General features: G+C 44.2%; 1 protein-coding gene across 1 annotated transcript in view; it reads right to left on the bottom strand.

Annotated features, from left to right (window-relative positions):
* The window catches only part of LOC123123525 (urease), a gene marked incomplete in the record, with an annotated part of 9,682 nt that extends 745 nt beyond the window's left edge, over nt 1–8,937 (bottom strand). The window contains 17 exon segments of the mRNA XM_044544049.1: nt 116–250; nt 636–818; nt 2,198–2,356; nt 2,433–2,562; nt 2,856–2,947; nt 3,031–3,168; nt 3,629–3,768; nt 4,383–4,491; nt 4,579–4,954; nt 5,050–5,213; nt 5,367–5,477; nt 6,489–6,631; nt 6,822–6,927; nt 7,565–7,610; nt 8,201–8,274; nt 8,352–8,533; nt 8,694–8,937. Of these exon segments, the coding sequence (XP_044399984.1) occupies nt 116–250; nt 636–818; nt 2,198–2,356; nt 2,433–2,562; nt 2,856–2,947; nt 3,031–3,168; nt 3,629–3,768; nt 4,383–4,491; nt 4,579–4,954; nt 5,050–5,213; nt 5,367–5,477; nt 6,489–6,631; nt 6,822–6,927; nt 7,565–7,610; nt 8,201–8,274; nt 8,352–8,477 (2,232 nt within the window).
* Between the last annotated feature and the right edge of the window lie 12,958 nt (nt 8,938–21,895).

Genomic DNA, 21,895 nt, shown 5'->3' with positions numbered 1-21,895 from the left:
CAACTTGGTCATAACTGACAAGCTAGCTATTTTCATGTAAGCTAAATGGAAACATTATGACAGGATTAAAGCAAGACTTTCTTATTCAAAGGATCTCAGAGAAAGGAGTCCATACAGGTTCAGGTGTTGGAATGCTAGCATTCGGGTCACCCATATTGGCCCACGCAATTGCACCACCTTTTATAATCAATTCCGGTTTTGCACCAAAGAAAGCAGGTTTCCAAAGAACTAGATCAGCTAACTTTCCCGCCTGCCAAAAGCACGTAGAGATAAATATTAAAACGGAAAAACAATTCAAAACTAAGGATCAGTTAGCTTTTGAATTGACATATTCAGAAAAAAGAAATCATTAGCCAGAATGTAGGTGGGTGTGATATCAAACAACAAAATATTCTGAGTTGCCTTGATACACAACATTTTTCAGGAGCTACAGTGAAATTACATATGTTGCTAGACTTGCTATTACATTATATTACCCTGAAATTATATCAAGCATATTAAATAAAGCACATAACCCTTTTCCTTTAGATGCCTAATTTCACAGTGTGTGGATGGCATTGCCTACCTTATGTTGTCTACCCAATATGAAGCATTTAATGGGAAAAAAAATCTGAAAGTGGTCAAGAGGTACATACCTCCACAGAACCAACAAAATCTGAGAAGCCGCTTACTATAGCAGGATTTATGGTATATTTTGCTATGTATCTTCTTATACGGAAGTTGTCATTATCCTTGGCAGGATCAGAGTCACCAGCCCCAGGTAACCTACCTCTTTGGACTTTCATCTTGTTTGCAGTTTGCCATGTTCGGATAATCACCTGGAAAGTAATTGTTTCAACAAATGCATATAAATAAATCAAGTTTGAAATCAGCTGCTGGTTACTAGAGCTCAGACGTCAATCTAGACGTATATGTATATCGGTTCAAGTCTCTCAAATGACTATTTTTTCCATCACGGCTTATCCAAGAAAGCCAAAAGACGTACTTCATTAAAACAATTAATTTATGATACTTATAAGCTTATAGTTGCTCTAACAATGACTTGATTTGTTTGGTTTGCATTGACACTAGATTTGAAAATAAACTGATATTATTTTTCCCCTGAAGTTTTTTTCACGCCATTTCCCCTGAAGTTTACGATAATACAGAAATTACTACATTGCCTTGTTACATTGTGATGAATTAGCACATAAAATGAATAAATACAATCCGGTGTACAGAATAAGAGGACTGGCATAAAATAATTTACTTGAACTCAATACACAAGGAAATGATGACTTGTAACCTGCAAGTAGTATTTGAATCTGCACTCGGTTATTATGAATAGTAGAAATTCAGAAACTAGCATCTACCCTAAGATGCATTAAAGCAGTTCACTTCCATGTGACACGAGAAATGCATCGACTGTTACACAGATCTGCCAGTGCAGACACAGGCGAGGCAACAATCATAATGCTGAGATATTCACCAATAATATTGCCACCCATGATACTGGCCAACCATTTAGTTAAGCACCATAAGTACTCTGCACTTCCAAAACTCTGGCTCCATCAAATTGTTCTTTTTCCTTATAACTGTTGAGTTGACACAGACAAAACCTTTAGCTGGTCTCTCACGCATGATAGGAGTTGAGACCGGGCCATCTACTAGTGCCACAAGGTGATGTACCAGGAATCAGGTTAATTGGATTCATGTAACTCTGAGATTGGAAAATAGTGATTTTTGCCCATCCGTGCCTGTCAGTGTCACCCACTGGACAAGATCGACACCATTGATTTTCATCTTCAAGATTAAAAAAAAACTTCGGTAAATGGCCATCTAATTCGTCCCACGTTCATCATGAACTAGACATACACCGTAGGCTGTAGTGCCAACTCTTGTGCATTCACCTAGTTGCTCACTGTATTAACCTGACAGATTGTCACGTGTATGCATGTTGATTGATGGTAAGGACAATCAATTCAACAAACACAACATTATGAGCCAATCACATACCGGTGCAGCTGTTGTTTCTACTTCACCGTTTAACTAATTTATGGTTCGTATGAGCATAAGTGGAGGATGCAAGTCATGGCTTTGAATACAAGTTATGAAGGTCATCAGAACTAACTAACCAATCTTGCCACCAACCAAAGTAACATGAGATGTGAAAACTGTTCATCACAATGAAAAAAAAGGATAAGGGTATGTAACAGACCTCTCCAATGCGACCCATAGCCTGTGAATCAGATGATATGATACTGATTGCCCCCATGTCGTGCAAGATGTCCTCAGCCGCAATTGTTTCTGCTCGAATTCTTGACTCAGCAAATGCTACATCTTCCGGGATGTTTTTATCAAGGTGGTGGCAAACCATCTACAGGAGAACCACAATATATGACGACCAAATTCTCAAGTAATATTCATAGCATCAGCATGAGACAATTGTTTACCAGCATATCAAGGTGCTCATCAACAGTGTTAGAAGTAAAAGGCCGGGTTGGGTTTGTTGAAGAAGGCAACACATTTTTCACCCCACATACTTTAATGATGTCTGGGGCATGACCACCACCTGCACCTTCGCTGTTTACAAGACAATAAGAACACAAGCACCATTAAAAATTGCCCGATATAACCAACAATTTGAATTCTACGACATGACAAGAATATTTTGGAAGGGGGGCTGTGAGTTATAATCCTTAAAATGTTGACTCATTTTCCATCTTCATTTTGGCCGGCATTTACAGTACCAGATTTCTCAACAGTTGACAGGGTAGTTTCTATGGCATCACAGAAATCAGAACTTTTCTCCGCATACAACCCATATACAAGTAACGTAGAAAAAATGTAACACCTGAATACAGCATGCTCCATACCTGTGATATGTGTGTATGGACCTATCTTTAAAAGCTGCAATTGTATGCTCCACACAACCTGCTTCATTTAAGGTATCCGTGTGGATATTAACCTGTAGAATTTCGATGAGCATCACCAGAATAAAAAATATGCAGGTATACCGGCATGATAGGATGATAATACAAGACAGCTTACTTGGATATCAAAAGCTTCTCCAACAGATAAACAGTTATCTATCGCAGCTGGGGTGCTTCCCCAATCTTCATGCAACTTCAAACCCATTGCTCCTGCCATAATGATCTCAGATAATCCTTCGGGTTTTGCAGTATTTCCCTGCACAGTATATCGACAGGGATAAATTTTTAGATTTTGAGCAACGATATCATCACTTTGCTGTATTCACTACCCAGACTTAGGCCTACATTTGGATACATTCTAATTAACAAATTCGAGTTCCCATGATCTATATAAGAACCAGTCAACCAAGATATTAGTGCTAGGCTGCTAGCAGTCCATCCTATCCAATGCCATATGCCGGTTTCTTGCCTTTCTGGTTGCAAGACACTTGGATAACAGTCTCCAATTTTTTCTACACATACCATAAAAATAACATGTAGGAAATGCTAACTTGAAGCTCTGAAATGGTAGGGATTGAAATCTTGATGTATATTTTGTTAGCTGTATTCCACCCTAGAAACCATCATTTCATTTCACAACTAAAGAAGATTAGTGTAAGGCTAAACAGATTTAGCATTTTTATTGAACCTTTAATTAGTGTTCATAACATATATACCTTTCCTGTAAATCCCATGTTGATTGGAAATTCGTCGGTGGACTGCAACATTAGTTTCATTTGAGACGGTGCAGGGGTGCAAGTTGTGGCACAAGTTCCATGTGCTGGTCCTGTTCCACCTCCCACCAATGTTGTTATGCCTACAAATAAATGTGGAGATGATTTAATGACCTCATCATTTATCAGTAGTTAATCCAAACATGCATTTGAATATTGCATAGAAAACCTTTTTGTATGTGTAATTAATTATATTCAACCATAAAGTATAGTTATAGAACATGCGAGTTCTGCCAGAATGTTTGTCAGTGTCAGTACCCATATTTTTAGAAAATGCTATGAAAATTTCAAGATAGTACAAACTTAAAGAGATGTGATTCTCTGTCCCTTGTCTTTAGTAACTAGTAGGTCTGTAGCAACAAGCAGGGAATACATTTCGGGGATTCTCAGGTCATCCCAAGAAAAGCACAAGTCCGGCAAAAAAAATTATCCCGCTTTGACTTCAGGCACAACATTCAAATAGAATGATTACTATATTTAAAACTATGATAGAGAAGCACATGCTGTTGTGGTCTTAGATCTGGTATCATGCAGGGCTCGGCTTGAATCTCCCATCCAATTCATTTCTTTTCCTCCAATAAAAGTCAACTTTGAAAAATCGTTTTTGTTGGATGTGTCTAGATTTTTTTTTCTTTTAAAACCGATATTTTATTTCCCTCAGTAACAACTAGTAGGTGCAAAGACTAAGGAACTTTACCACTTGCAATTGCCTCATTTACCAGCTGAGGGCATATGAAGTGAACATGGCAATCTATACCACCAGCAGTTACAATCATGCCTTGAGCAGCAATAACTTCTGTATTCACCTGGAAACAATTTGAAGCATGAAATTTATTTAAAATGCACTCCTCTTATTTATTAAATCAATCTAAAAGGTGCAGGTATGTTGTTACCCCAACAATCATGTTGCTGTGCACACCATCCATGACATCGGGGTTTCCAGCTTTCCCAATGGCAATAATAAGCCCATCTTTTATACCAATATCAGCCTTGTATATTCCTGTATAGTCAATCACAACAGCATTTGTTATAACTGTATCCAGGGAGGCAGATGCTGGATACCCTGCGGATTGTCCCATTCCATCACGCAGAACTTTTCCCCCTCCAAATATGCACTCATCACCATAAACAGCAAAGTCCTTTTCAATCTCCGCAAAAAGATCGGTATCACCAAGCCTAATCTTATCACCAGTTGTAGGTCCATACATGCTAGAATATTTCTCATGATCAACACTGCAGTCGAATGTACCGTCACCAATAAGACCTTCGCTGCAACCAAAGTTTCAAAGGTAAACATCTAAGCCATAATAAATTCAACAAGTTGGATTTATCCTCTACCATTAGTTAAATGTGAAGGAAACAACCTTGCGTCTGGATAATCTTCATGTCCAAAACCATACTCAGTAATCTTCTGCATTACCTCATTAAGCTGAGAACTGTCAACAGCACCATCAGCAATGCCATTTCCACCTCTAATTACTTTATGGCCACCAATGCTTACAAGTGTAACACTTTTTGCATCCCCTGGCTGAAACAAATAAATAGGAAATCAGATTCTAGAGGATTTTAGAAGTAGGATGTGCGGAATATTTGTGAGAATAAGTAGGATCCCTAGTACTTGAAATGTATTGTTAGACTATACAGAGCAGAAAATGCCAAAGGATGGATCGAATAAAAGAACCTCAAACCGAACGGCTGTTCCAGCAGGTATATTCAGTCTCATGCCATAGGCTCTGTGTCTATCAAACACCAGGTACGGATTGGCCTCTATAAAGTGGTAATGGCTCCCGATCTGCAAAACACAATTTGGAATTTTTTTCTCATGAACTGCAACTTATAGTAGCATCAGAATCTAAAAGGGCGGTATAGCCCCATCAAAATCGTGAGATTGTTGAATGCGATGCAAAATGAACGTATTATGAAAATATGTGGAAAGGCAATTGGATTGTAACAACAGTATCTAAAAGGGAGAAAATGTAACTTTAACCAGAAAAGGAGCAATATAATATTGATGGAAACTCAAGAAAAGGAACCACAGCATGCAACAGCCATTTTAACAAGAGTAACAGCTTGCACCCACTAAGATCAACATGGCTATACTAATGCATGAGTTTGAGCAACATAATTAAAGAAAGAATGTACCTGAAATTAATTTCCCAAAACGGACTTTAGGAGGATAAGTCATAGTGTTAGATAGAGCTAGGGATACAAGTTTGGATCAAGACGACTCATTGATCCATTTTAGTTCTTTTGCTTGATCAATAATGTAAATAGCATGTATACAAAGTGAAACACCAAGTAAGTGGAAGTGAACCACCAAGTAAGTGGGTTGAGCCAGTGGGTTGGCCCGATTGTCTCCCTAATATTTATTTTTTTAGAAGAAAAGGGCATCTTTGTCTCCCTACTATCTAGAGCCATTCAGCTAACTCCGTCACCTAATTAAGCTGTTAGCTCTTAACACATTTACATGTTCAACCTAATGTGGTGTGGACTGTGCAGGACGTCTGTTCACTGCCTTTAGCAGTGTTACAAGTAACAACATTATTACACGGTTGCCGGTTCAGCGCCATGTTATGCTACATGTGGACCAAATGCTATGATATTACCAAGGGGTGGCAGGAGTGATCTTGTTAAATGAATAGCACTCACACAGTTGTACCACAAGGAGTGGTATTAAAGAATAGGTCCAATTGTGAAAATAAGTCGGGGGCAAAGATCCATCAAATGAAAATGTCATAGAATAAGAAGTTATTTGTAAATTTGCAGTCAGGACACCAAACGAAAAACATCCACATGTGCTTACCTGAATAGGCCTGTCTGCCTTGTTAACAACCTTCAGAGTTAAAGCCCTGCGATGAAGGTTGAGGATTATGCGTCCAGAGCAGAAATGTACTTCACCAGGATAGTCCTCAACATCACTCCCAGAAAACTTTTCAAGTGAAGGTACTGCAACAATTTAATAATTTGTGTACAGTTACCCTTTTCGATTCTTAATGTTTCTCAAACTGATTACTCAATTCAACTTTCTAGAAGTGCCAGATTACCACAAGTACAGTATTTTAAGATTTGTACAACCATGCAACTTAAGATATAAACTTCTATTAGTAAACCAAGTGTGTTGATCAGCGTTGACAACCTGGGAGATAAGAACCATGCAGAGCTAGCTCCAAATTTCCATCATCAGAACAAATAGGGTCATGTACAGTAATTAGTTTTGTTCCATCCATAAATGTTCCTTCAACCTAGAAAAAATGTTATAATTGAGTTTATTTTGAAAGATAATGGTAACAAGCATAATTGTCAAGCATACTGTTGTAAAGTTAGTATCTGGGTCCAATCAAAGCCCGTATTATGGTCTAGTTGTAACCTTAGTACTATAAATAAAGGGTGGCTGATGAGAGGCAGACATTCTAATCTGCATAATCCAGGATACTCGGCATGAAGCTCCAAAGAGAACTTATCTTGGGCCAACAACAGTCCAAGGTACCTCCTAAGGTGTTTGGTTGTATTACAGACGTTCTGTAGACAAGTTGGACCTGTTAAGTGTATTTATTTTGGCATGCATCTCATCAAAAGAGCCATCTGTTCTTCTAAAAAAGAGCCATCTACATTTTTTTTGGCTGCCTGTTCAAACAGAGGGCAGTTTTCTGACCATCTGTTCAAAATCGTCTACGCACTTGAGTAGTACACGCACAAGCCATAGTTTCAGGAGGCATTTTTGAACTGGAGGGGTTTGGCCAGGTTTCCCCGACCTGTTTCTGAACAGGACTAGCTGTGATCTTAGCATCATAAACATAACTATTTCCCGTATCATTACAAACCAAGGTTCTAGGACAGAGGAAATTGATCGATATCATATAGCACAAGCAAAGAAATAACCTGTACAGTGTCCAAAAGGTATGGAACAGCCGGAAGAACTTGTCTCCTGATAGGCAAGAAAAAGGTAAAAGTCTCAGAGCATAAGGTTACAGAACAGCAACGGCATCATGTACAGTAACTTATTCAATTATCTTAAACAATGTGACAGGAAAATCTCAAACAATGCTCCTCACACATAACAAAAATCTTAGATAGCGGATATAATTTATGAAGTAACGAATCTGTCATAGGTTAACAGAGAATTTTCTTCTATATCTCAAGCAAGATGTGAGCAGATGTTAATTGGTGCAGGAACTGAACAAGTGGCTCCAGCTTTTGCATAGCTTATTATGCATGTGAAATGAGAAATGAGGATAATCTTCTATACATTCTTCAATGAGGAGAAGGGTTGCTGGCATTCTGTTGTGTTTATTATAAACTAGTGCATATCCGGTAAAGTCGGATTCCACTAATTCAGCCAGAGAATTGCTCAAGAGACACTGAAGCCAACATCAACATCATGCTTTTCTTTCATCTGTCTAGGCAGTTCAAAATGTGTACATTGCTTCTTTTTTTTAGATAACTATAATACTGGATTGTGGAGTTTCTGGAAAGGGGGTCAAAAGGTTGGTTACTGAACTGAATGTACAGACGAACCTGCCCAGCATCTGTTTCCCCAAGTCCATCAAGTCTGTTACAGTTTTGTCTCCATCCCGAACAAACTCGAGAATCTGTATCAGGAAGCAGAAAAGGTTTTACGCAACCTTGAATTGGCTTGTGGAAACATCAGAGACTATGGCATCCTGACCTGCGCGGCGATGAGGGCGATGGCCTCGGTGTAGTTGAGGCGGAGGCCCCGGGCAAGGCGCTTCTGCGCCAAGAAGCCGGCGCTGTGCAGCGCCAGCTTCTCCGTCTCCCTCGGCACCAGCTTCATCTCTCACCACAGGAGCAGATTCAGAGCTGAAGCCCTCAAAACCTCTGGGAAACGAGCTGCAGGCCGAAAATTCAGAACAACAGAACCAAAACTCCCAGCACCAACTGGAATGCCTAACAAAATTTACATGGACAAGGATTTGATTGCTCGCACCAGAAGAATAGCATGGCAAGGAACAGACCAATCGAATCAATCAATAGCGTGGGAGAGGTCAACCTGAACCTGGGCGGGTGGGTCGCCGGCGACCTCCGCCCCGCGACGGGCCAGCGGATGAGGGCGGCGCCGCTCGCTTTGCCGGGACGGGCTTCCCGGCGCCGGCGGGGAGAGGGCTCGGCGCGCGGCCGCGCCTTGGTCTGGCGGAAGCCGGCGGAGGAGGGAGCGGAGCAGAGTGAGGGTTGAGAGAGAGAGAGAGAGGAGTCGTCGCGAGCTGGCGATGGATTTTGATTGGTGGGCCGGCTGGATTCTGTCTTCTTTGGTGATTCCGTTGCCGTCGGTGGGCCCGCCGCCGCGCGCGTCGGGATCAATCGAGCAAGCGACGGGATCCACTGCCGTAGGCCCCGCGCCCAACTAGTCAGCGGGTTGACGAGAGGAGTGTAAGGCTGGTCATAGTGGAGAATAACTTAGACCAGTAACATGCATATATTAGTAGTCTATATTACTATCTCTATAGTGCATAGTATCATACTCTCTTCGTTCCTAAATATAAATTTTTTAGACATTACAAATGGACTACAACATATGGATATATGTAGACTTATTTTAGAGTGTAGATTCACTCATTTTGCTCCGTATGTAGTCATTTGTTGGAATCTGTAGAAAGACTTATATTTAGGAACTGAGAGAGTAGATTAGTATCATAGGTGGTCTCATTTATTGCCATGCATGACACATAGTAGCACCACATTTATTATGTTACGGTATCTATTTATGTTACTATAACCATCTCTCTCTTCTTTAATTGCCTGCCACATAAGCATGTTTGCAAGTCCCAAGTATATGATACTACTTAGACTACCCACAGTGGGAGTAACATAGGTAGTAACATCACACATATCTAGATAAAGTAGATGATGTGACAAGAAATAAATGAAGAAAGAGAGGGGAGTAGTAACATAGCTAGTTACTAGTAGTATGAGTAACATCACACATATCAAGGAAAGATGTCTCTATAGCCTAATAAATGAAGTGTTGCATGTTACCACACATATGTTACTCCCCATTATAGAGGTAGTAACATAGACTAGTAACATGCACCATGTTACTAGTCTATGTTACTACCCATTGTGGCTAGTCTTATGCCATAGTGGGGGTGACATAACCGGTAACATCCACTTGGGACAAGCAAACATGCTTATGTGGCACATAATTAAAGAAGAGAGAGAGGGTTAGAGTAGCATAGGTAGATACTGTAGCATGTTAAATGATATGCTACTTTGTATCATGCATGGCAATAAATATGATCACCTATGATACTATACACTATGGAGGTAGTATCATACACTAGTATCATATGCATGATACTAGTATATGATACTCCCCACTATGACTAGCCTAACCAATTTCTTTGAATGATTTGCCTTGTCTCTATTTAAGCAACTCCAACGCAAGGACCCATTTTGTCCGTTTGGGTCATCCCGACATAAAACTTGGCCCAATGAGGCGACCCAAATGAACGCGCATGTCCGCATGTTGTCCGTTTGTCATCCGCCCCGACCCAAACTGAACGCAAAAATGGGCTACAAATGGGTCCGCGACGGACAAAAGCGGGCACTCTCGTCGTCCGCTCTCGTCCGTTGTTGCCCTCTCGTGCCCGCCCCTGGACCCACGTATCAGTGACACGACACGAGCCGCTCGACGGGGCGAGATCCCCACCTAGTCCAACGCCACCCACACGCGCCGTCCCACCCCTCGTCGGAGTCGAGGCCCATCCCCATGCCAGCTGGTGCGCCCACTCCTCCTTGACCCCCGCCGCGGCGGCCCCGTCCTCCCGCCCGGCCATGCCTGCGGGGGTGGCGGGGAGGCGTTGTTGGCGTTGCTGCCGGCCGCGAGGCTCGCCACCTCGAACGACAGCGTGGAAGCCGAGGAGGGCGGGCTGGGGCTGGGGCTGCGTCGGCGGTCGAGCACGGACGTGGGCTTCGACCAGAACCGCCACTCACCTTGGGCTGTCTACCATGGCGGGGCAGCTCCTCTGCGCCAGATCCGGTGAGGGAGAAGAATGGAGGGGGGGTGACGTCGGCGAGCCCGCGCCCTGGGGCTGGGGATGCGGCGGCGGTCGAGCACGGACGTGGGCTCCGCCCAGAACCGCCGCTCACCTTGGGCTGTCGGACATGGCGGAGCAGCTCCTCCATACGATGAGGGAGAAGAAGGGAGGAGGGGGGTGGGAGCTGCGCCCTGGGGCTGGCGGCAGCGGCATGGGGCCGGGGCACTGCCCGTCGTCCGGCTCGCTTGGTGTTGCTGCTGCTGTGTGCTTGCCCGTGTTCTGTCGTGCTTGTCCGCTTCTTTTTTTTTTTGCGTGCATTGCGTGTCCGCCGCATGACCGCTAGGCGGACAGATGATCCATACGAACAAAAAGCGGATAAAATCCGTGTCCGTTTAGGTCTCTGCATTGGAGTTGCTCTAATTGCCCGTTTAGTTTTTTTAACGAATAATTGTCTGTATAGTTAGTGAAAAAACAAGTGAAAACCGTCGCGACAGTTCATAGGGCAACACCGGCCGATCTGGCTACCCACATAAAAAGATACACATTGTCAGGAAGAATATATCGGTGTTTCGTTGAGGTTGTCATAAAGTGCCACCTTCGTCACTTCTAGAAACAATCTCAGAAAGAAGTAGGGCGAGCTCACTTGGTTAACAGGTGCTGGGCAGGCAATAACTAGAGGCAAATCTAGTTCCGAATTGTTGGCTGGCACTCAACCCCTACACTTGGACATCAACGGTAAGAGAAATAACACTACTTCATCTTCAAACCGAGAGCAAGACCAATCAAAACAAAAAAATACTTGGCAGCTCCATGCAAGGAAGAGATCAATTGCTAGCTATATATACCACGTCCTCTTGCCTTACAATCATCAAAAAAGGAAAAAGAAAACTGAAGCACTAGCAACAGCCAAATGATTTGGTATGGCAACTGATTTTGGTCTGTCTGTTACTCTGTTCCATTTCTGCATGCCCACCTTGAGTTAAACAACACTGTGAGGGGCAAAAGCTAAACAACACTGAACCGTGATCAAGATTTGAACTGGCTTGCACACTGAAAATAGAATCAAACCGTGATGATAAAAATCCCCAAACACACACACACACACACACACACACACACACATGGTTAGGGTTTGACCGACGACGCTGACAGGCCTACTCAACGATCAAAAGCGCGAAAGCATGAACAGAGAGACAAACCGCATCAGCTTGGATCAGTAGGAATGCAGTTGGTAGGAGCATTTCATACATTAGCATGCATTCCTTCCTCTTCATGCTCAGGTTGATGCATGTATCTGTATTCCATATGTATACCCGCAGACTGCAGATTTCAGTCTCAGGGGCATCCTTCAGAGTTAACCTGAACCAAACTGTTAGTACTTGAGAATTCAGAAGACGGTCGGTGAATGAAAAGCATTTGCTCAACACTGACAACAAACCAAACACTGCGCATTTAGATGGGAAGCACAACTCGTTGCAATCAACCAAAATTAGAGTGCCACACTGGCTTGCCTCTGGACTGAACAGCAGCAGATAGAGCAGCAGGCTGGAGGCAGCAGAGCAGACGCACGCGCACGCCTCCGATCGATCCCCACAACCCCTGCCTCCGATCAATGATCCATTCCATACAAACGCACGCACGCACGCACGCGACTTGAGCCCGACCCCGACCGCCACAACCCACACGCGCGCTTGCCTCGAGCTCCAGCCTCCTGCTTCCGAAATTCGAAATCGAAGCGCCATCCCTCTTCCTCCTCCTCCTCCGCCATGGCCTCCCCCTCCCCGCCCGCGCCGCCGTACGCCGTGCTCGTCGTTGCCCTGCCGCCCACGCCGGCTCCGCCCGCCTCCGCCTCGCACGCCATCACCCGGTCGGCGCTCATCATCCTCGGCGTCATCTGCCTCATCGCCGCCGCGTCGATCGCCATCAACTGCCTCCTCCGCCGCGCCTCTCGCCGCCGAGCCTCCGCGTCCGGCGCAGCGCCGCTCCCGCTCCCGCGCTCGGGGCCGGCCCCAGCCCGCCGGGCCCCCGCGCTGCTCGCGGCCGCCGACTGCATCGTCTGCCTCTGCGCCATCGTCCCCAGGGCCGAGGCCCAGCTGGCGTGCAGGCACAGGTTCCACGCCACCTGCATCGACGAGTGGGTCCGCAGCTCGCCCGCCTCGCCGACCTGCCCCCTCTGCCGCGCCGCCGTACAGCTCCCGCGCCCCGCCGACGCCATGGACCAGAGGAGGACCGCGCGCCGCTCGTCCGCCGCGGGCGACCGCCGCCGCGTGGCCGCATCAGGCGAGGAGGCGCCGCCGGGCCCTCCGCGCGTGTCGGGAGTCTGAGCTCTTCGTCCCCAACAGCTTCAGTGAGGTTCAATTAAGGGCAGACCTGGACGGCTTGGATTAAATCAGGCGTGAAGAAACGGCTGAGATGAATTGGTTCTGAATTTCCCATTTTCTATATTACGAGTAGTATATATACATGGGAATTCTTAGTTTTTCGCTCCTTTTTTTGACTCGGAAACTTGGGATCTTTATTGCTTCATGGAAATTCGGTTATAATCGGCCACAAGGATCCTAACAAGGAAGCCTGGGCTTTCATCAATCCAACACTCGGTATTGCTAAGACTAGTAGCATATTTGGCAAATAAATCTGTTATCTTCCCTCATGACATGACGATCCGAGAAGGACGCAAACACCGAAGATCTCTACCCTATTTCATCTAAGATAGGAGCCACAATTGCTCGAGCATTGTGTCGCGGAGACTAGAGGATGACAACCTCTAAACAATCAGTTTTCATAATCACATGCGAGAACCCCTCAGCTGGGCAAATATCACACCTTCTTGCACTGCTAGAAGCTCCGCTATGAAGGCATCGGAAACCCCCGAAAACTGCTGCTCCAAGCTCCTTGGAAAGAAAGGTGTGATCTAGCAACACCTCCTCCACCCTCATTAGGAGAATCAATATCTATAGCCCTGTCCGTATTGATCTTCACCCATCCTGGTTCTGGCGGCCTCCAACACTGACTCTCTGAGGTACGATGACCGCCCGTAGGCATGTCCAGCACTGATAAATTATCACGTGCTCTGTTGACGCATGGACCGGATCAGAGGTGTCCTCACCATGCGTCTGTCTACTGCGTGTTGTCTAGATAGCGTGCATCACTGAAATGATCTTAGATCTATCCACATCAAGAAACATTTTGTCAAGCAATTAATATGTCCTTTTCCCAAGTTTCTGGATGTAAGTGTGGTAGCTTTACATCTAGAACCTCTCGAGCCACCAGGCAATAGTTCCTAACATGGGATCAGAACACAAGAGCATGCATCAGATTTTCATCCATTGCTTCACAAAGATCACATCTAGCAATACGCATAATGTAGCGATGCTTGAGTGTGTCATAGTTGGGTAAAATTCCTCAAAGAACTCTCCATCAGAACACCCGTACTCTCGGTATAACTTTGAGCTTCCAAAGAGCAGACCAAAGTTGAATGTCTGGCATTGAAGTTCCTGTTGCCGCCCCTTCCTCTAGAGCGTGATGCTCGTTCCGACTCACAAGAGGGCGGTATGCCATTTTGACAGAATATTCACCTGATCTTTCCAATGCCCAACACAAAGAGTCTTCTCCACCGGACATCCGCAATAGGATATTCAAAATAGCAGCTGCATTAGGTGTGAAGAAATTCCTCCTTACTATACCTCTACATCCCACTGCTTGTTTCTATTAATGAGGTCCGAGACATAGGATAGAGGCTCACTGCCAATTTTCCCTATGGGCTGTTGTTGTATCAGGAATCCACTGATCTTCCCATATGGCTATGGAGGAGCCACCACCAACTCTCTTGATGAGGCCCGTATGCAATGTTGTACGTCCAACGATTATCTCCTTCCATGTTGCTACTGATGAATCGGGAGCTGTGGCATGCATAAAATCACAATCTGGGAAATACTTCCCTTTAATAACAAGCGGGCATAGTGATTCTGGATGGGTGATTAAGCGCCATCCTTGCTTTTCGAGAAGAGTCAGATTGAACATCTCGAAATCATGGAACCCCATGCTCCCCTTAATTTTCGGAGTAGCTAATTTGTCCCATGATATCCAATGTAAGGAGTGCTTGTCGATGGAGCTCCTCCACCAGTATTTGGCCATGCACGACGTCAATTGTTTGCAAACTTGTTTGGTCAATTGAAAACAACTCATCATGCTATAGAGCGGATTGGCCTAAACGATTGATTTTAGATAGACTTCTCTTCCCGCACAAGCTAAATTACGCTTGGACCAACCTTGCATCTTCCTACGACTTCTCTCACAAATGTGATCGAACGTGCCACTAGTGATTCGTCTGACCACTATGGGGAGACCGAGGTATTTTTAGTGAATGCTTCGATATGAATGCCTAGTGTATGTTTCATTGCATCTCTGACAGGCTGTGAGGCATTTGGACTGAAATAAATAGAACTTTTTTCTCTGTTCACCGCTTGCCCCGAACACTCAGCGTAAATTCGCATGACCTCATTCAAACGATTAGCACTTTTCACTTGAGCATTTAGGAAGATCAAACTATCATCGACAAATAGTGATTGACCCAGGGAGATCGTACACTTACTCATATGCCTCAATCAATGAAGTTGCCATCAAAGTGATTCATCAAAGATGTGAACCCCTCAACGCATAACAGAAACAAGAACGGGGACCTTGGTCCCCTTGCCTTAATCCTATGAATGGTGTGAAGTATGGAAGTAGCCCGCCATTCACCTTCACAGGAAAAGTGGCTGATGATACACATTTCATGATCAAACGAACAAATTTGTCACAAAAACCCAAGTTGATCATCATGGCCTCCAAATAGTGCCATTTGACTTTGTCGTATGCCTTGATCATATCCAATTTCACCGCACATGATGCATTTTTACATCTCTTCCGTTTCCTCGGGGCATGAATACTTTCGTATCCTTTTTGAAAAAATGAATACTTTCATATGCAACCAAGACATTGTCGGTAATTAGCCGTCCTGGCACAAATGCACTATGTTCCAGACCAACGATTTCATCCATCATACCTCTTATTCATTAGTGCTAGCTTTCGATACAATCTTGTAAAGAACTGGACAAAGAGCAATAGGCCTGTATTGAGATTTTTTGGGGGAATTCCATGAAAGGAAATATGCCCTAGAGGCAATAATAAAGTTGTTATTTTATATTTCCTTATTCATGATAAAGGTTTATTATTCATGCTAGAATTGTATTGATTGGAAATTGAAATACATGTGTGGATACATAAACAAATACCGTGTCCCTAGTGAGCCTTTACTTGACTAGTTTGTTGATCAATGATGGTTAAGGTTTCCTAGCCATAGACATGTGTTGTCACTTGATAACAAGATCACATCATTAGGAGACTGATGTGATGGACAAGACCCATCCGTTAGCTTAGCATTTGATCGTTCAAGTTTATTGCTATTGCTTTCTTAATGTCAAATACATATTCCTTTGACTATGAGATTATGCAACTCCCGGATACCGAAGGAATACCTTGTGTGCTATCAAACGTCACAACGTAACTGGGTGATCATAAAGATGCTCTACAGGTATCTCCGAAGGTGTTTGTTGAGTTGCCATAGATCGAGATTAGGATTTGTCACTCCATGTATCGGAGAGGTATCTCTGGGCCCTCTCGGTAATACACATCATAATAAGCTTGCAAGCAAATGACTAAGTAGTTAGTCACGAGATGATGTATTACGAAACGAGTAAAGAGCTTGCCGGTAATGAGATTGAACTAGGTATGAAGACCGACGATCGAATCTCGGGCAAGTAACATATCGACAGACAAAGGGCATTACGTATGTTACCATAAGGTTCGACCGATAAAGATCTTCATAGAATATGTAGGAGCTAATATGGGCATCCAGGTTCTGCTATTGGTTATTGACCGGAGAAGTGTCTCGGTCATGTCTACATAGTTCTCGAACCTGTAGGGTCCGCACGCTTAACGTTCGTTGACGATATAGTGTTATATGAGTTATATGATTTGATGACCGAATGTTGTTTGGAGTCCCGGATGAGATCAAGGACATAACGAGGAGCTTCGGAATGGTCCGGAGGTAAAGATTGATATATAAGACGATACTATTCGGACACCAGAAGAGTTTTGGGAGGTACCGGGTGGTCATCGGATCGCCGGAAGGAGTTCCGGACACCCCCGTGAGGTATATGGGCCTAATAGGCCAAGGGGAGAGACACACCAGGTATTTGCCTCAGTTATGAAACCAAGGTTATCGAACCAGTAGGAGTACCGAGCAACACTATGTAAACGATACCTGCACACAAAGAACAAATACTTGCAACCCGACGCGTAAGAGGGGTTATCAATCCCTCTCGGGTAAAATATAGATTGGTTTGTATGATTTTGGGTAAATAGATCTCGCAATAAAACAAAATAAAATAAATAAAGAAAAGTGCATCAAGGTATTTTTGGGTTTTTAGAATAATAGATCTGAAAACAAAAGAAAATAAAAATAGATCTCAAAGCAAATATGATAAAGAATAGACCCCAGGGCTGTAGATTTCACTAGTGGCTTCTCTCGAGAGAAATAGCATATGGTGGGTAAACAGATTACTGTTGGGTATTTGATAGAACTTCAAATAATTATGACGATATCAAAGCAATGATCATTATATAGGCATCGCGTCCAAGATTAGTAGACCGACTCCTGCCTGCATCTACTACTATTACTCAACACATCGACCGCTATCCAGCATGCATCTAGTGTATCAAGTTCATGGAGAAATGGGGTAATGCAATAAGAACGATGACATGATGTAGACAAGATCTATTCATGTAGGAATAAACCCCATCTTGTTATCCTTAATAGCAACGATCAATACGTGTCTTGCTGCCCCTTCTGTCAATGGGAAAGAACACCGCACGACCGAACCCATCACAAAGCACCTCTTCCCATGGCAAGAAAAATCGATCTAGTTGGCCTAACTAAACCAAAGATTCGAAGAAGAAATACGAGGCTATAAGTAATCATGCATATAAGAGATCAAAACTCAAATAACTTTCATGGATAAAATAGATCTGATCATAAACTCAAAGTTCATCAGATCCCAATAAACACACCGCAAAAAGAGTTACATCAAATGGATCTCCAAGAGGCCATTGTATTGAGAATCAAAAGAGAGAGAAGCCATCTAGCTACTAACTACGGACCCGTAGGTCTACAATGAACTACTCACGCATCATCGGAGAGGCACCAATGAGGATGATTAACCCCTCTGTGATGGTGTCTAGATTGGATCTGGTGGTTCTGGAACTTGCGGCGGTTGGAATTGTGTTTCGTCGACTCCCCTAGGGTTTTTGGATTTTCGGGGTATTTATAGAGCAAAGAGGCGGTGCGGGAGGCGACCGAGGTGGGCACAACCCACCAGGCCGCGCCTGGGTCCCCAGGCGCACCTAGGTGGGTTGTGCTCCCCTTGGAGCCCCCCTCGGTACTTCTTTGGCCCAACAGGTGTCTTCTGGTCCAGAAAAAATCTCCAAAAAGTTTTGCTGTGTTTGGACTCCGTTTGGTATTGATTTTCCGTGAAGTAAAAAACAAGCAAAAAACAGCAACTGTCACTGGGCACTATTGTTGGAAATATGAGCAATTTACCGAATGATTTTATTAACAGAAATACTAGATAAAGCATGACTAATATAGTAGAGATAAAACAAGTCATGCAATTCAACAGAGATAAGGTAAATCGCGTCTGTATATATGAACTAGAACCGAACACATCTAGAACAGACACTAGAGCAAGAAGTTGTGACAGAACATCTAACAGAAAGAGTATGAGAACGTATGGAACGGGAGCAGAAGCACCGGTCTTGGGGTCGGTGTCCTCGCCAGCCATGTCGTCGAAGAGGTTGTCGACGTCGGGGAAGAAGTCGTCGTCGGGGAAGTAGTCGTCGGAGTCCAGGGCGTCCGTGACGAAGAAGTCAGTAGTCGCGCTGAGCGCTCCCCAAAAACCTTATCACCCTTCTCCCGTACAGGACTCAAAGAGGTGCGGTTTTGGAGGCCTACTGTCTCGACCTGCGCTGCACGCCGCAAGCCGGGATGGGGAAGATCGAAGCAGCAGCGCAGTGCTCAGGAACTTTGTGGCGAGAGGAAGAGGATCTTCTGGTGCGTATCTCTGAGAGGAGCGACCTCCCTTTTATAGGCGCAAGAGAAGGAGGCGAGAGGCTGCGCCGGGAGCTGAAGGGAACGAGGGAGACGAAATGAACAGGCAGCAGGCGAAGAGGTGCGCCGTTCGTATGGCTCATTCCCGCAACCCGTGGCGCGTCGTGATGAGGCGGGGCGGGGCGAGGCGGGCGGCGGAGGAGCGCGCGTGGATGTCCCTCTTGTTCTCATCCTCATACATGTGGAGAAAGAGCCTCCCTTATAAAGAGTTCCAACTCCCTCTAACTAGCAATGTGGGACTAAACTTTAGTTCCACCTCTTGCCTTGCACGAATGGGCTGCGTGGGCCTCTAGGATTTATTAGGAATTTTTGAAACTGCTATTGGGCTAGGCCCAAAATAGACAAAATTCCAGCAATCCCCCACCAGATCCCAGAGGCACACAAAATTTGCCTTTGGTTCCAAAACACTTTTTTATATACCGGTACTGCAGTGGAGACTGTTAAGTTGAACTTCCACCTAGAACTCTATGCTACACTAGTAAGCAACTTGAACAGTGGACTGGGCCTTGAACTGCAAGTTTTCTGCGAATCTAGCTTCACATAAAGCCTTGACCGATACGTGGCTACCGTGGGTCTTCCCCGCGGGTGGAGCTTATGCATCATACTCCGAGACCTTTCATGAGTTTACTAGAGAGAACCCTACTCTCATAGATTGCGACGTTTAACAATCAGACTCATATAGGTGCGTTCTTCAAAAGATGTTCTGCAGGACGACATCTCTGCTTCAATGAGCCACTTAGAACACATTAAGATATACATCAACCTGCCAAGCATATTAGGAGAGTATTGCATCTTCATGGAGTGGTATTGTTAATAGTAAGGATACTCTCCTCTCAGTTGACCAACAGCTTATCTTCCACATCTAATTCACGGGATCTCCGATCACATAGACTAGGTTACCACTTTGAACAACTCATATTGTGGGTCTCATACCCATCTCCCTCGATGCACTATCTATCACATTGCGTGATAGACCCTTAGTGAAAGGATCTGCCAGATTTTTAGACGTTTGGATATAATCCAATGCAATAACTCCGGAGTTTCTCATTTTCCTGACAGACTTTAACCTTCTCTGAACGTGTCTTGATGACTTCATGTTATCCTTTGAGCTGCTCACTTTCGTGATTACAGTTTGATTGTCGCAGTTCATAAGGATACCCGGTACAGGTTTCTCAACAACCGGCAAGTCATTCAAGAGCCGACGAAGCCAATTTGCTTCGACTGTAGCTGTATCTAGTGCTGTGAGTTCTGCTTCCATTGTTGACCTCGTTAGGATGGTCTGCTTGCAAGACTTCCAAGAAACAGCGCCACCTCCATGAGTGAATACATATCCGCTCGTGGCCTTTATCTCATCAGCATCTGAGATCCAGTTTGAGTCACTATACCCTTTAAGCACCTTTGGGTGCCCGGTGTAGTGAATTCCATAATTCGCAGTGCCTTTCAAATAATGCAAAACTCTCTCTAGAGCTTTCCAATGCACATCTCCTGGTTTTGAGACAAACCGACTCAGTTTGCTAACAGCAAAAGAGATGTCAGGTCTTGTAGCACTGGCTAAGTACATAAGCAAGCCAATAATCTAAGAATATTTCGATTGATCTCTAGCAATTCTTTGATTCTTTCGAAGTAACACACTCGCATCATATGGTGTTGGAGAGGGCTTGTAGTCACTATAGCCAAAGCGACTCAAGATCTTTTCCACATAGTGAGATTGAAGCAATGTAATCCCACCATCATCGTCTCTCAACAACTTGATGTTCAGAATGACATCAACCACTCCTAAATCCTTCATCTCAAAGCAGCGAGATAGGAAATCCTTGACCTCCTTAATAACATTCAGATTTGTTCCAAAAATTAGTATGTCATCAACATACAAGCAAAGGATAACTCCCTCGCCCCCACCATGGCTATAGTACATACATTTGTCAGCTTCGTTTACAACAAAGCCTGCAGCTGTTAAAGTTCTTTCAAACTTCTCATGCCACTCCTTGGGTGCTTGCTTAAGTCCATACAAAGACTTCAGCAACTTGCACACTTTTCCTTCCTGACCATCTAGTACAAACCCATCTGGTTGTTCCATATAAATTTCCTCGTCCAACTCTCCATTTAGGAAAGCAGTCTTAACATCCATTTGATGAACGAGAAGACCATGTGAGGCAGCTAGTGAAAGTAGAACTCGAATAGTGGTGAGTCGAGCCAGAGGGGAGTAAGTATCAAAGAAGTCTTCGCCTTCCTTTTGGGTATAACCCTTAGCCACGAGCCGAGCCTTGTACTTTTCGATAGTACCATCAGGCCTAAGCTTCTTCTTGAATACCCATTTGCATCCTATAGGCTTGCACCCATAAGGACGATCAGTTATCTCCCAAGTTTCATTCGCCAAGAGGAATCCATCTCGCTACGAACCGCTTCCTTCCAGTAGTCAGCATCTTCAGATGCATAGGCCTCTGAAATAGAACTGGGAGTGTCATGTATGAGATACACAAGAAAATCATCACCAAAGGACTTGCAGTCCTCTGTCTCTTGCTCCTAGTAGGAACTTCATTATTCTCCTCCACAGGATTTTCAAAGTGTTCCATCAAAATGGCAGGTTCAGTAATTGTAACTGGTTCCTGATTCGATGAACTAGGCATCTCCTGATTAGATGAGGTAGCCATATCCTTCATGGGAAAGATATCTTCAAAGAAAGTCGCATCATTCGACTCCATGATCGTACCGACATGCATGTCAGGTACCTCAGATTTTACAACCAAGAATCTATAACCAATGCTATGAAAAGCATATCCCAGGAAAACACAATCCACGGTCTTTGGTCCAAGCTTGCGCTTCTTTGAAATTGACACATTGACTTTCGCCAAACAACCCCAGGTTCGTAGATAAGAGAGTTTTAATCTTTTCTTCTCCCATTCCTCGAATGGAGTTATCTCTTTGTTCTTTGTGGGAACTCGGTTTAGGACATGACATGCAGTCAATATCGCCTCCCCCACCATGCCTTGGAGAGACCCGATGTGTCTAACA

Source organism: Triticum aestivum, chromosome 5D (assembly GCF_018294505.1).
Source record: "Triticum aestivum cultivar Chinese Spring chromosome 5D, IWGSC CS RefSeq v2.1, whole genome shotgun sequence".
Lineage (NCBI taxonomy): Eukaryota > Viridiplantae > Streptophyta > Magnoliopsida > Poales > Poaceae > Triticum > Triticum aestivum.
The sequence above is the reverse complement of the archived record's forward strand: the minus strand, read 5'-3'. Positions and strand labels throughout refer to the sequence as shown.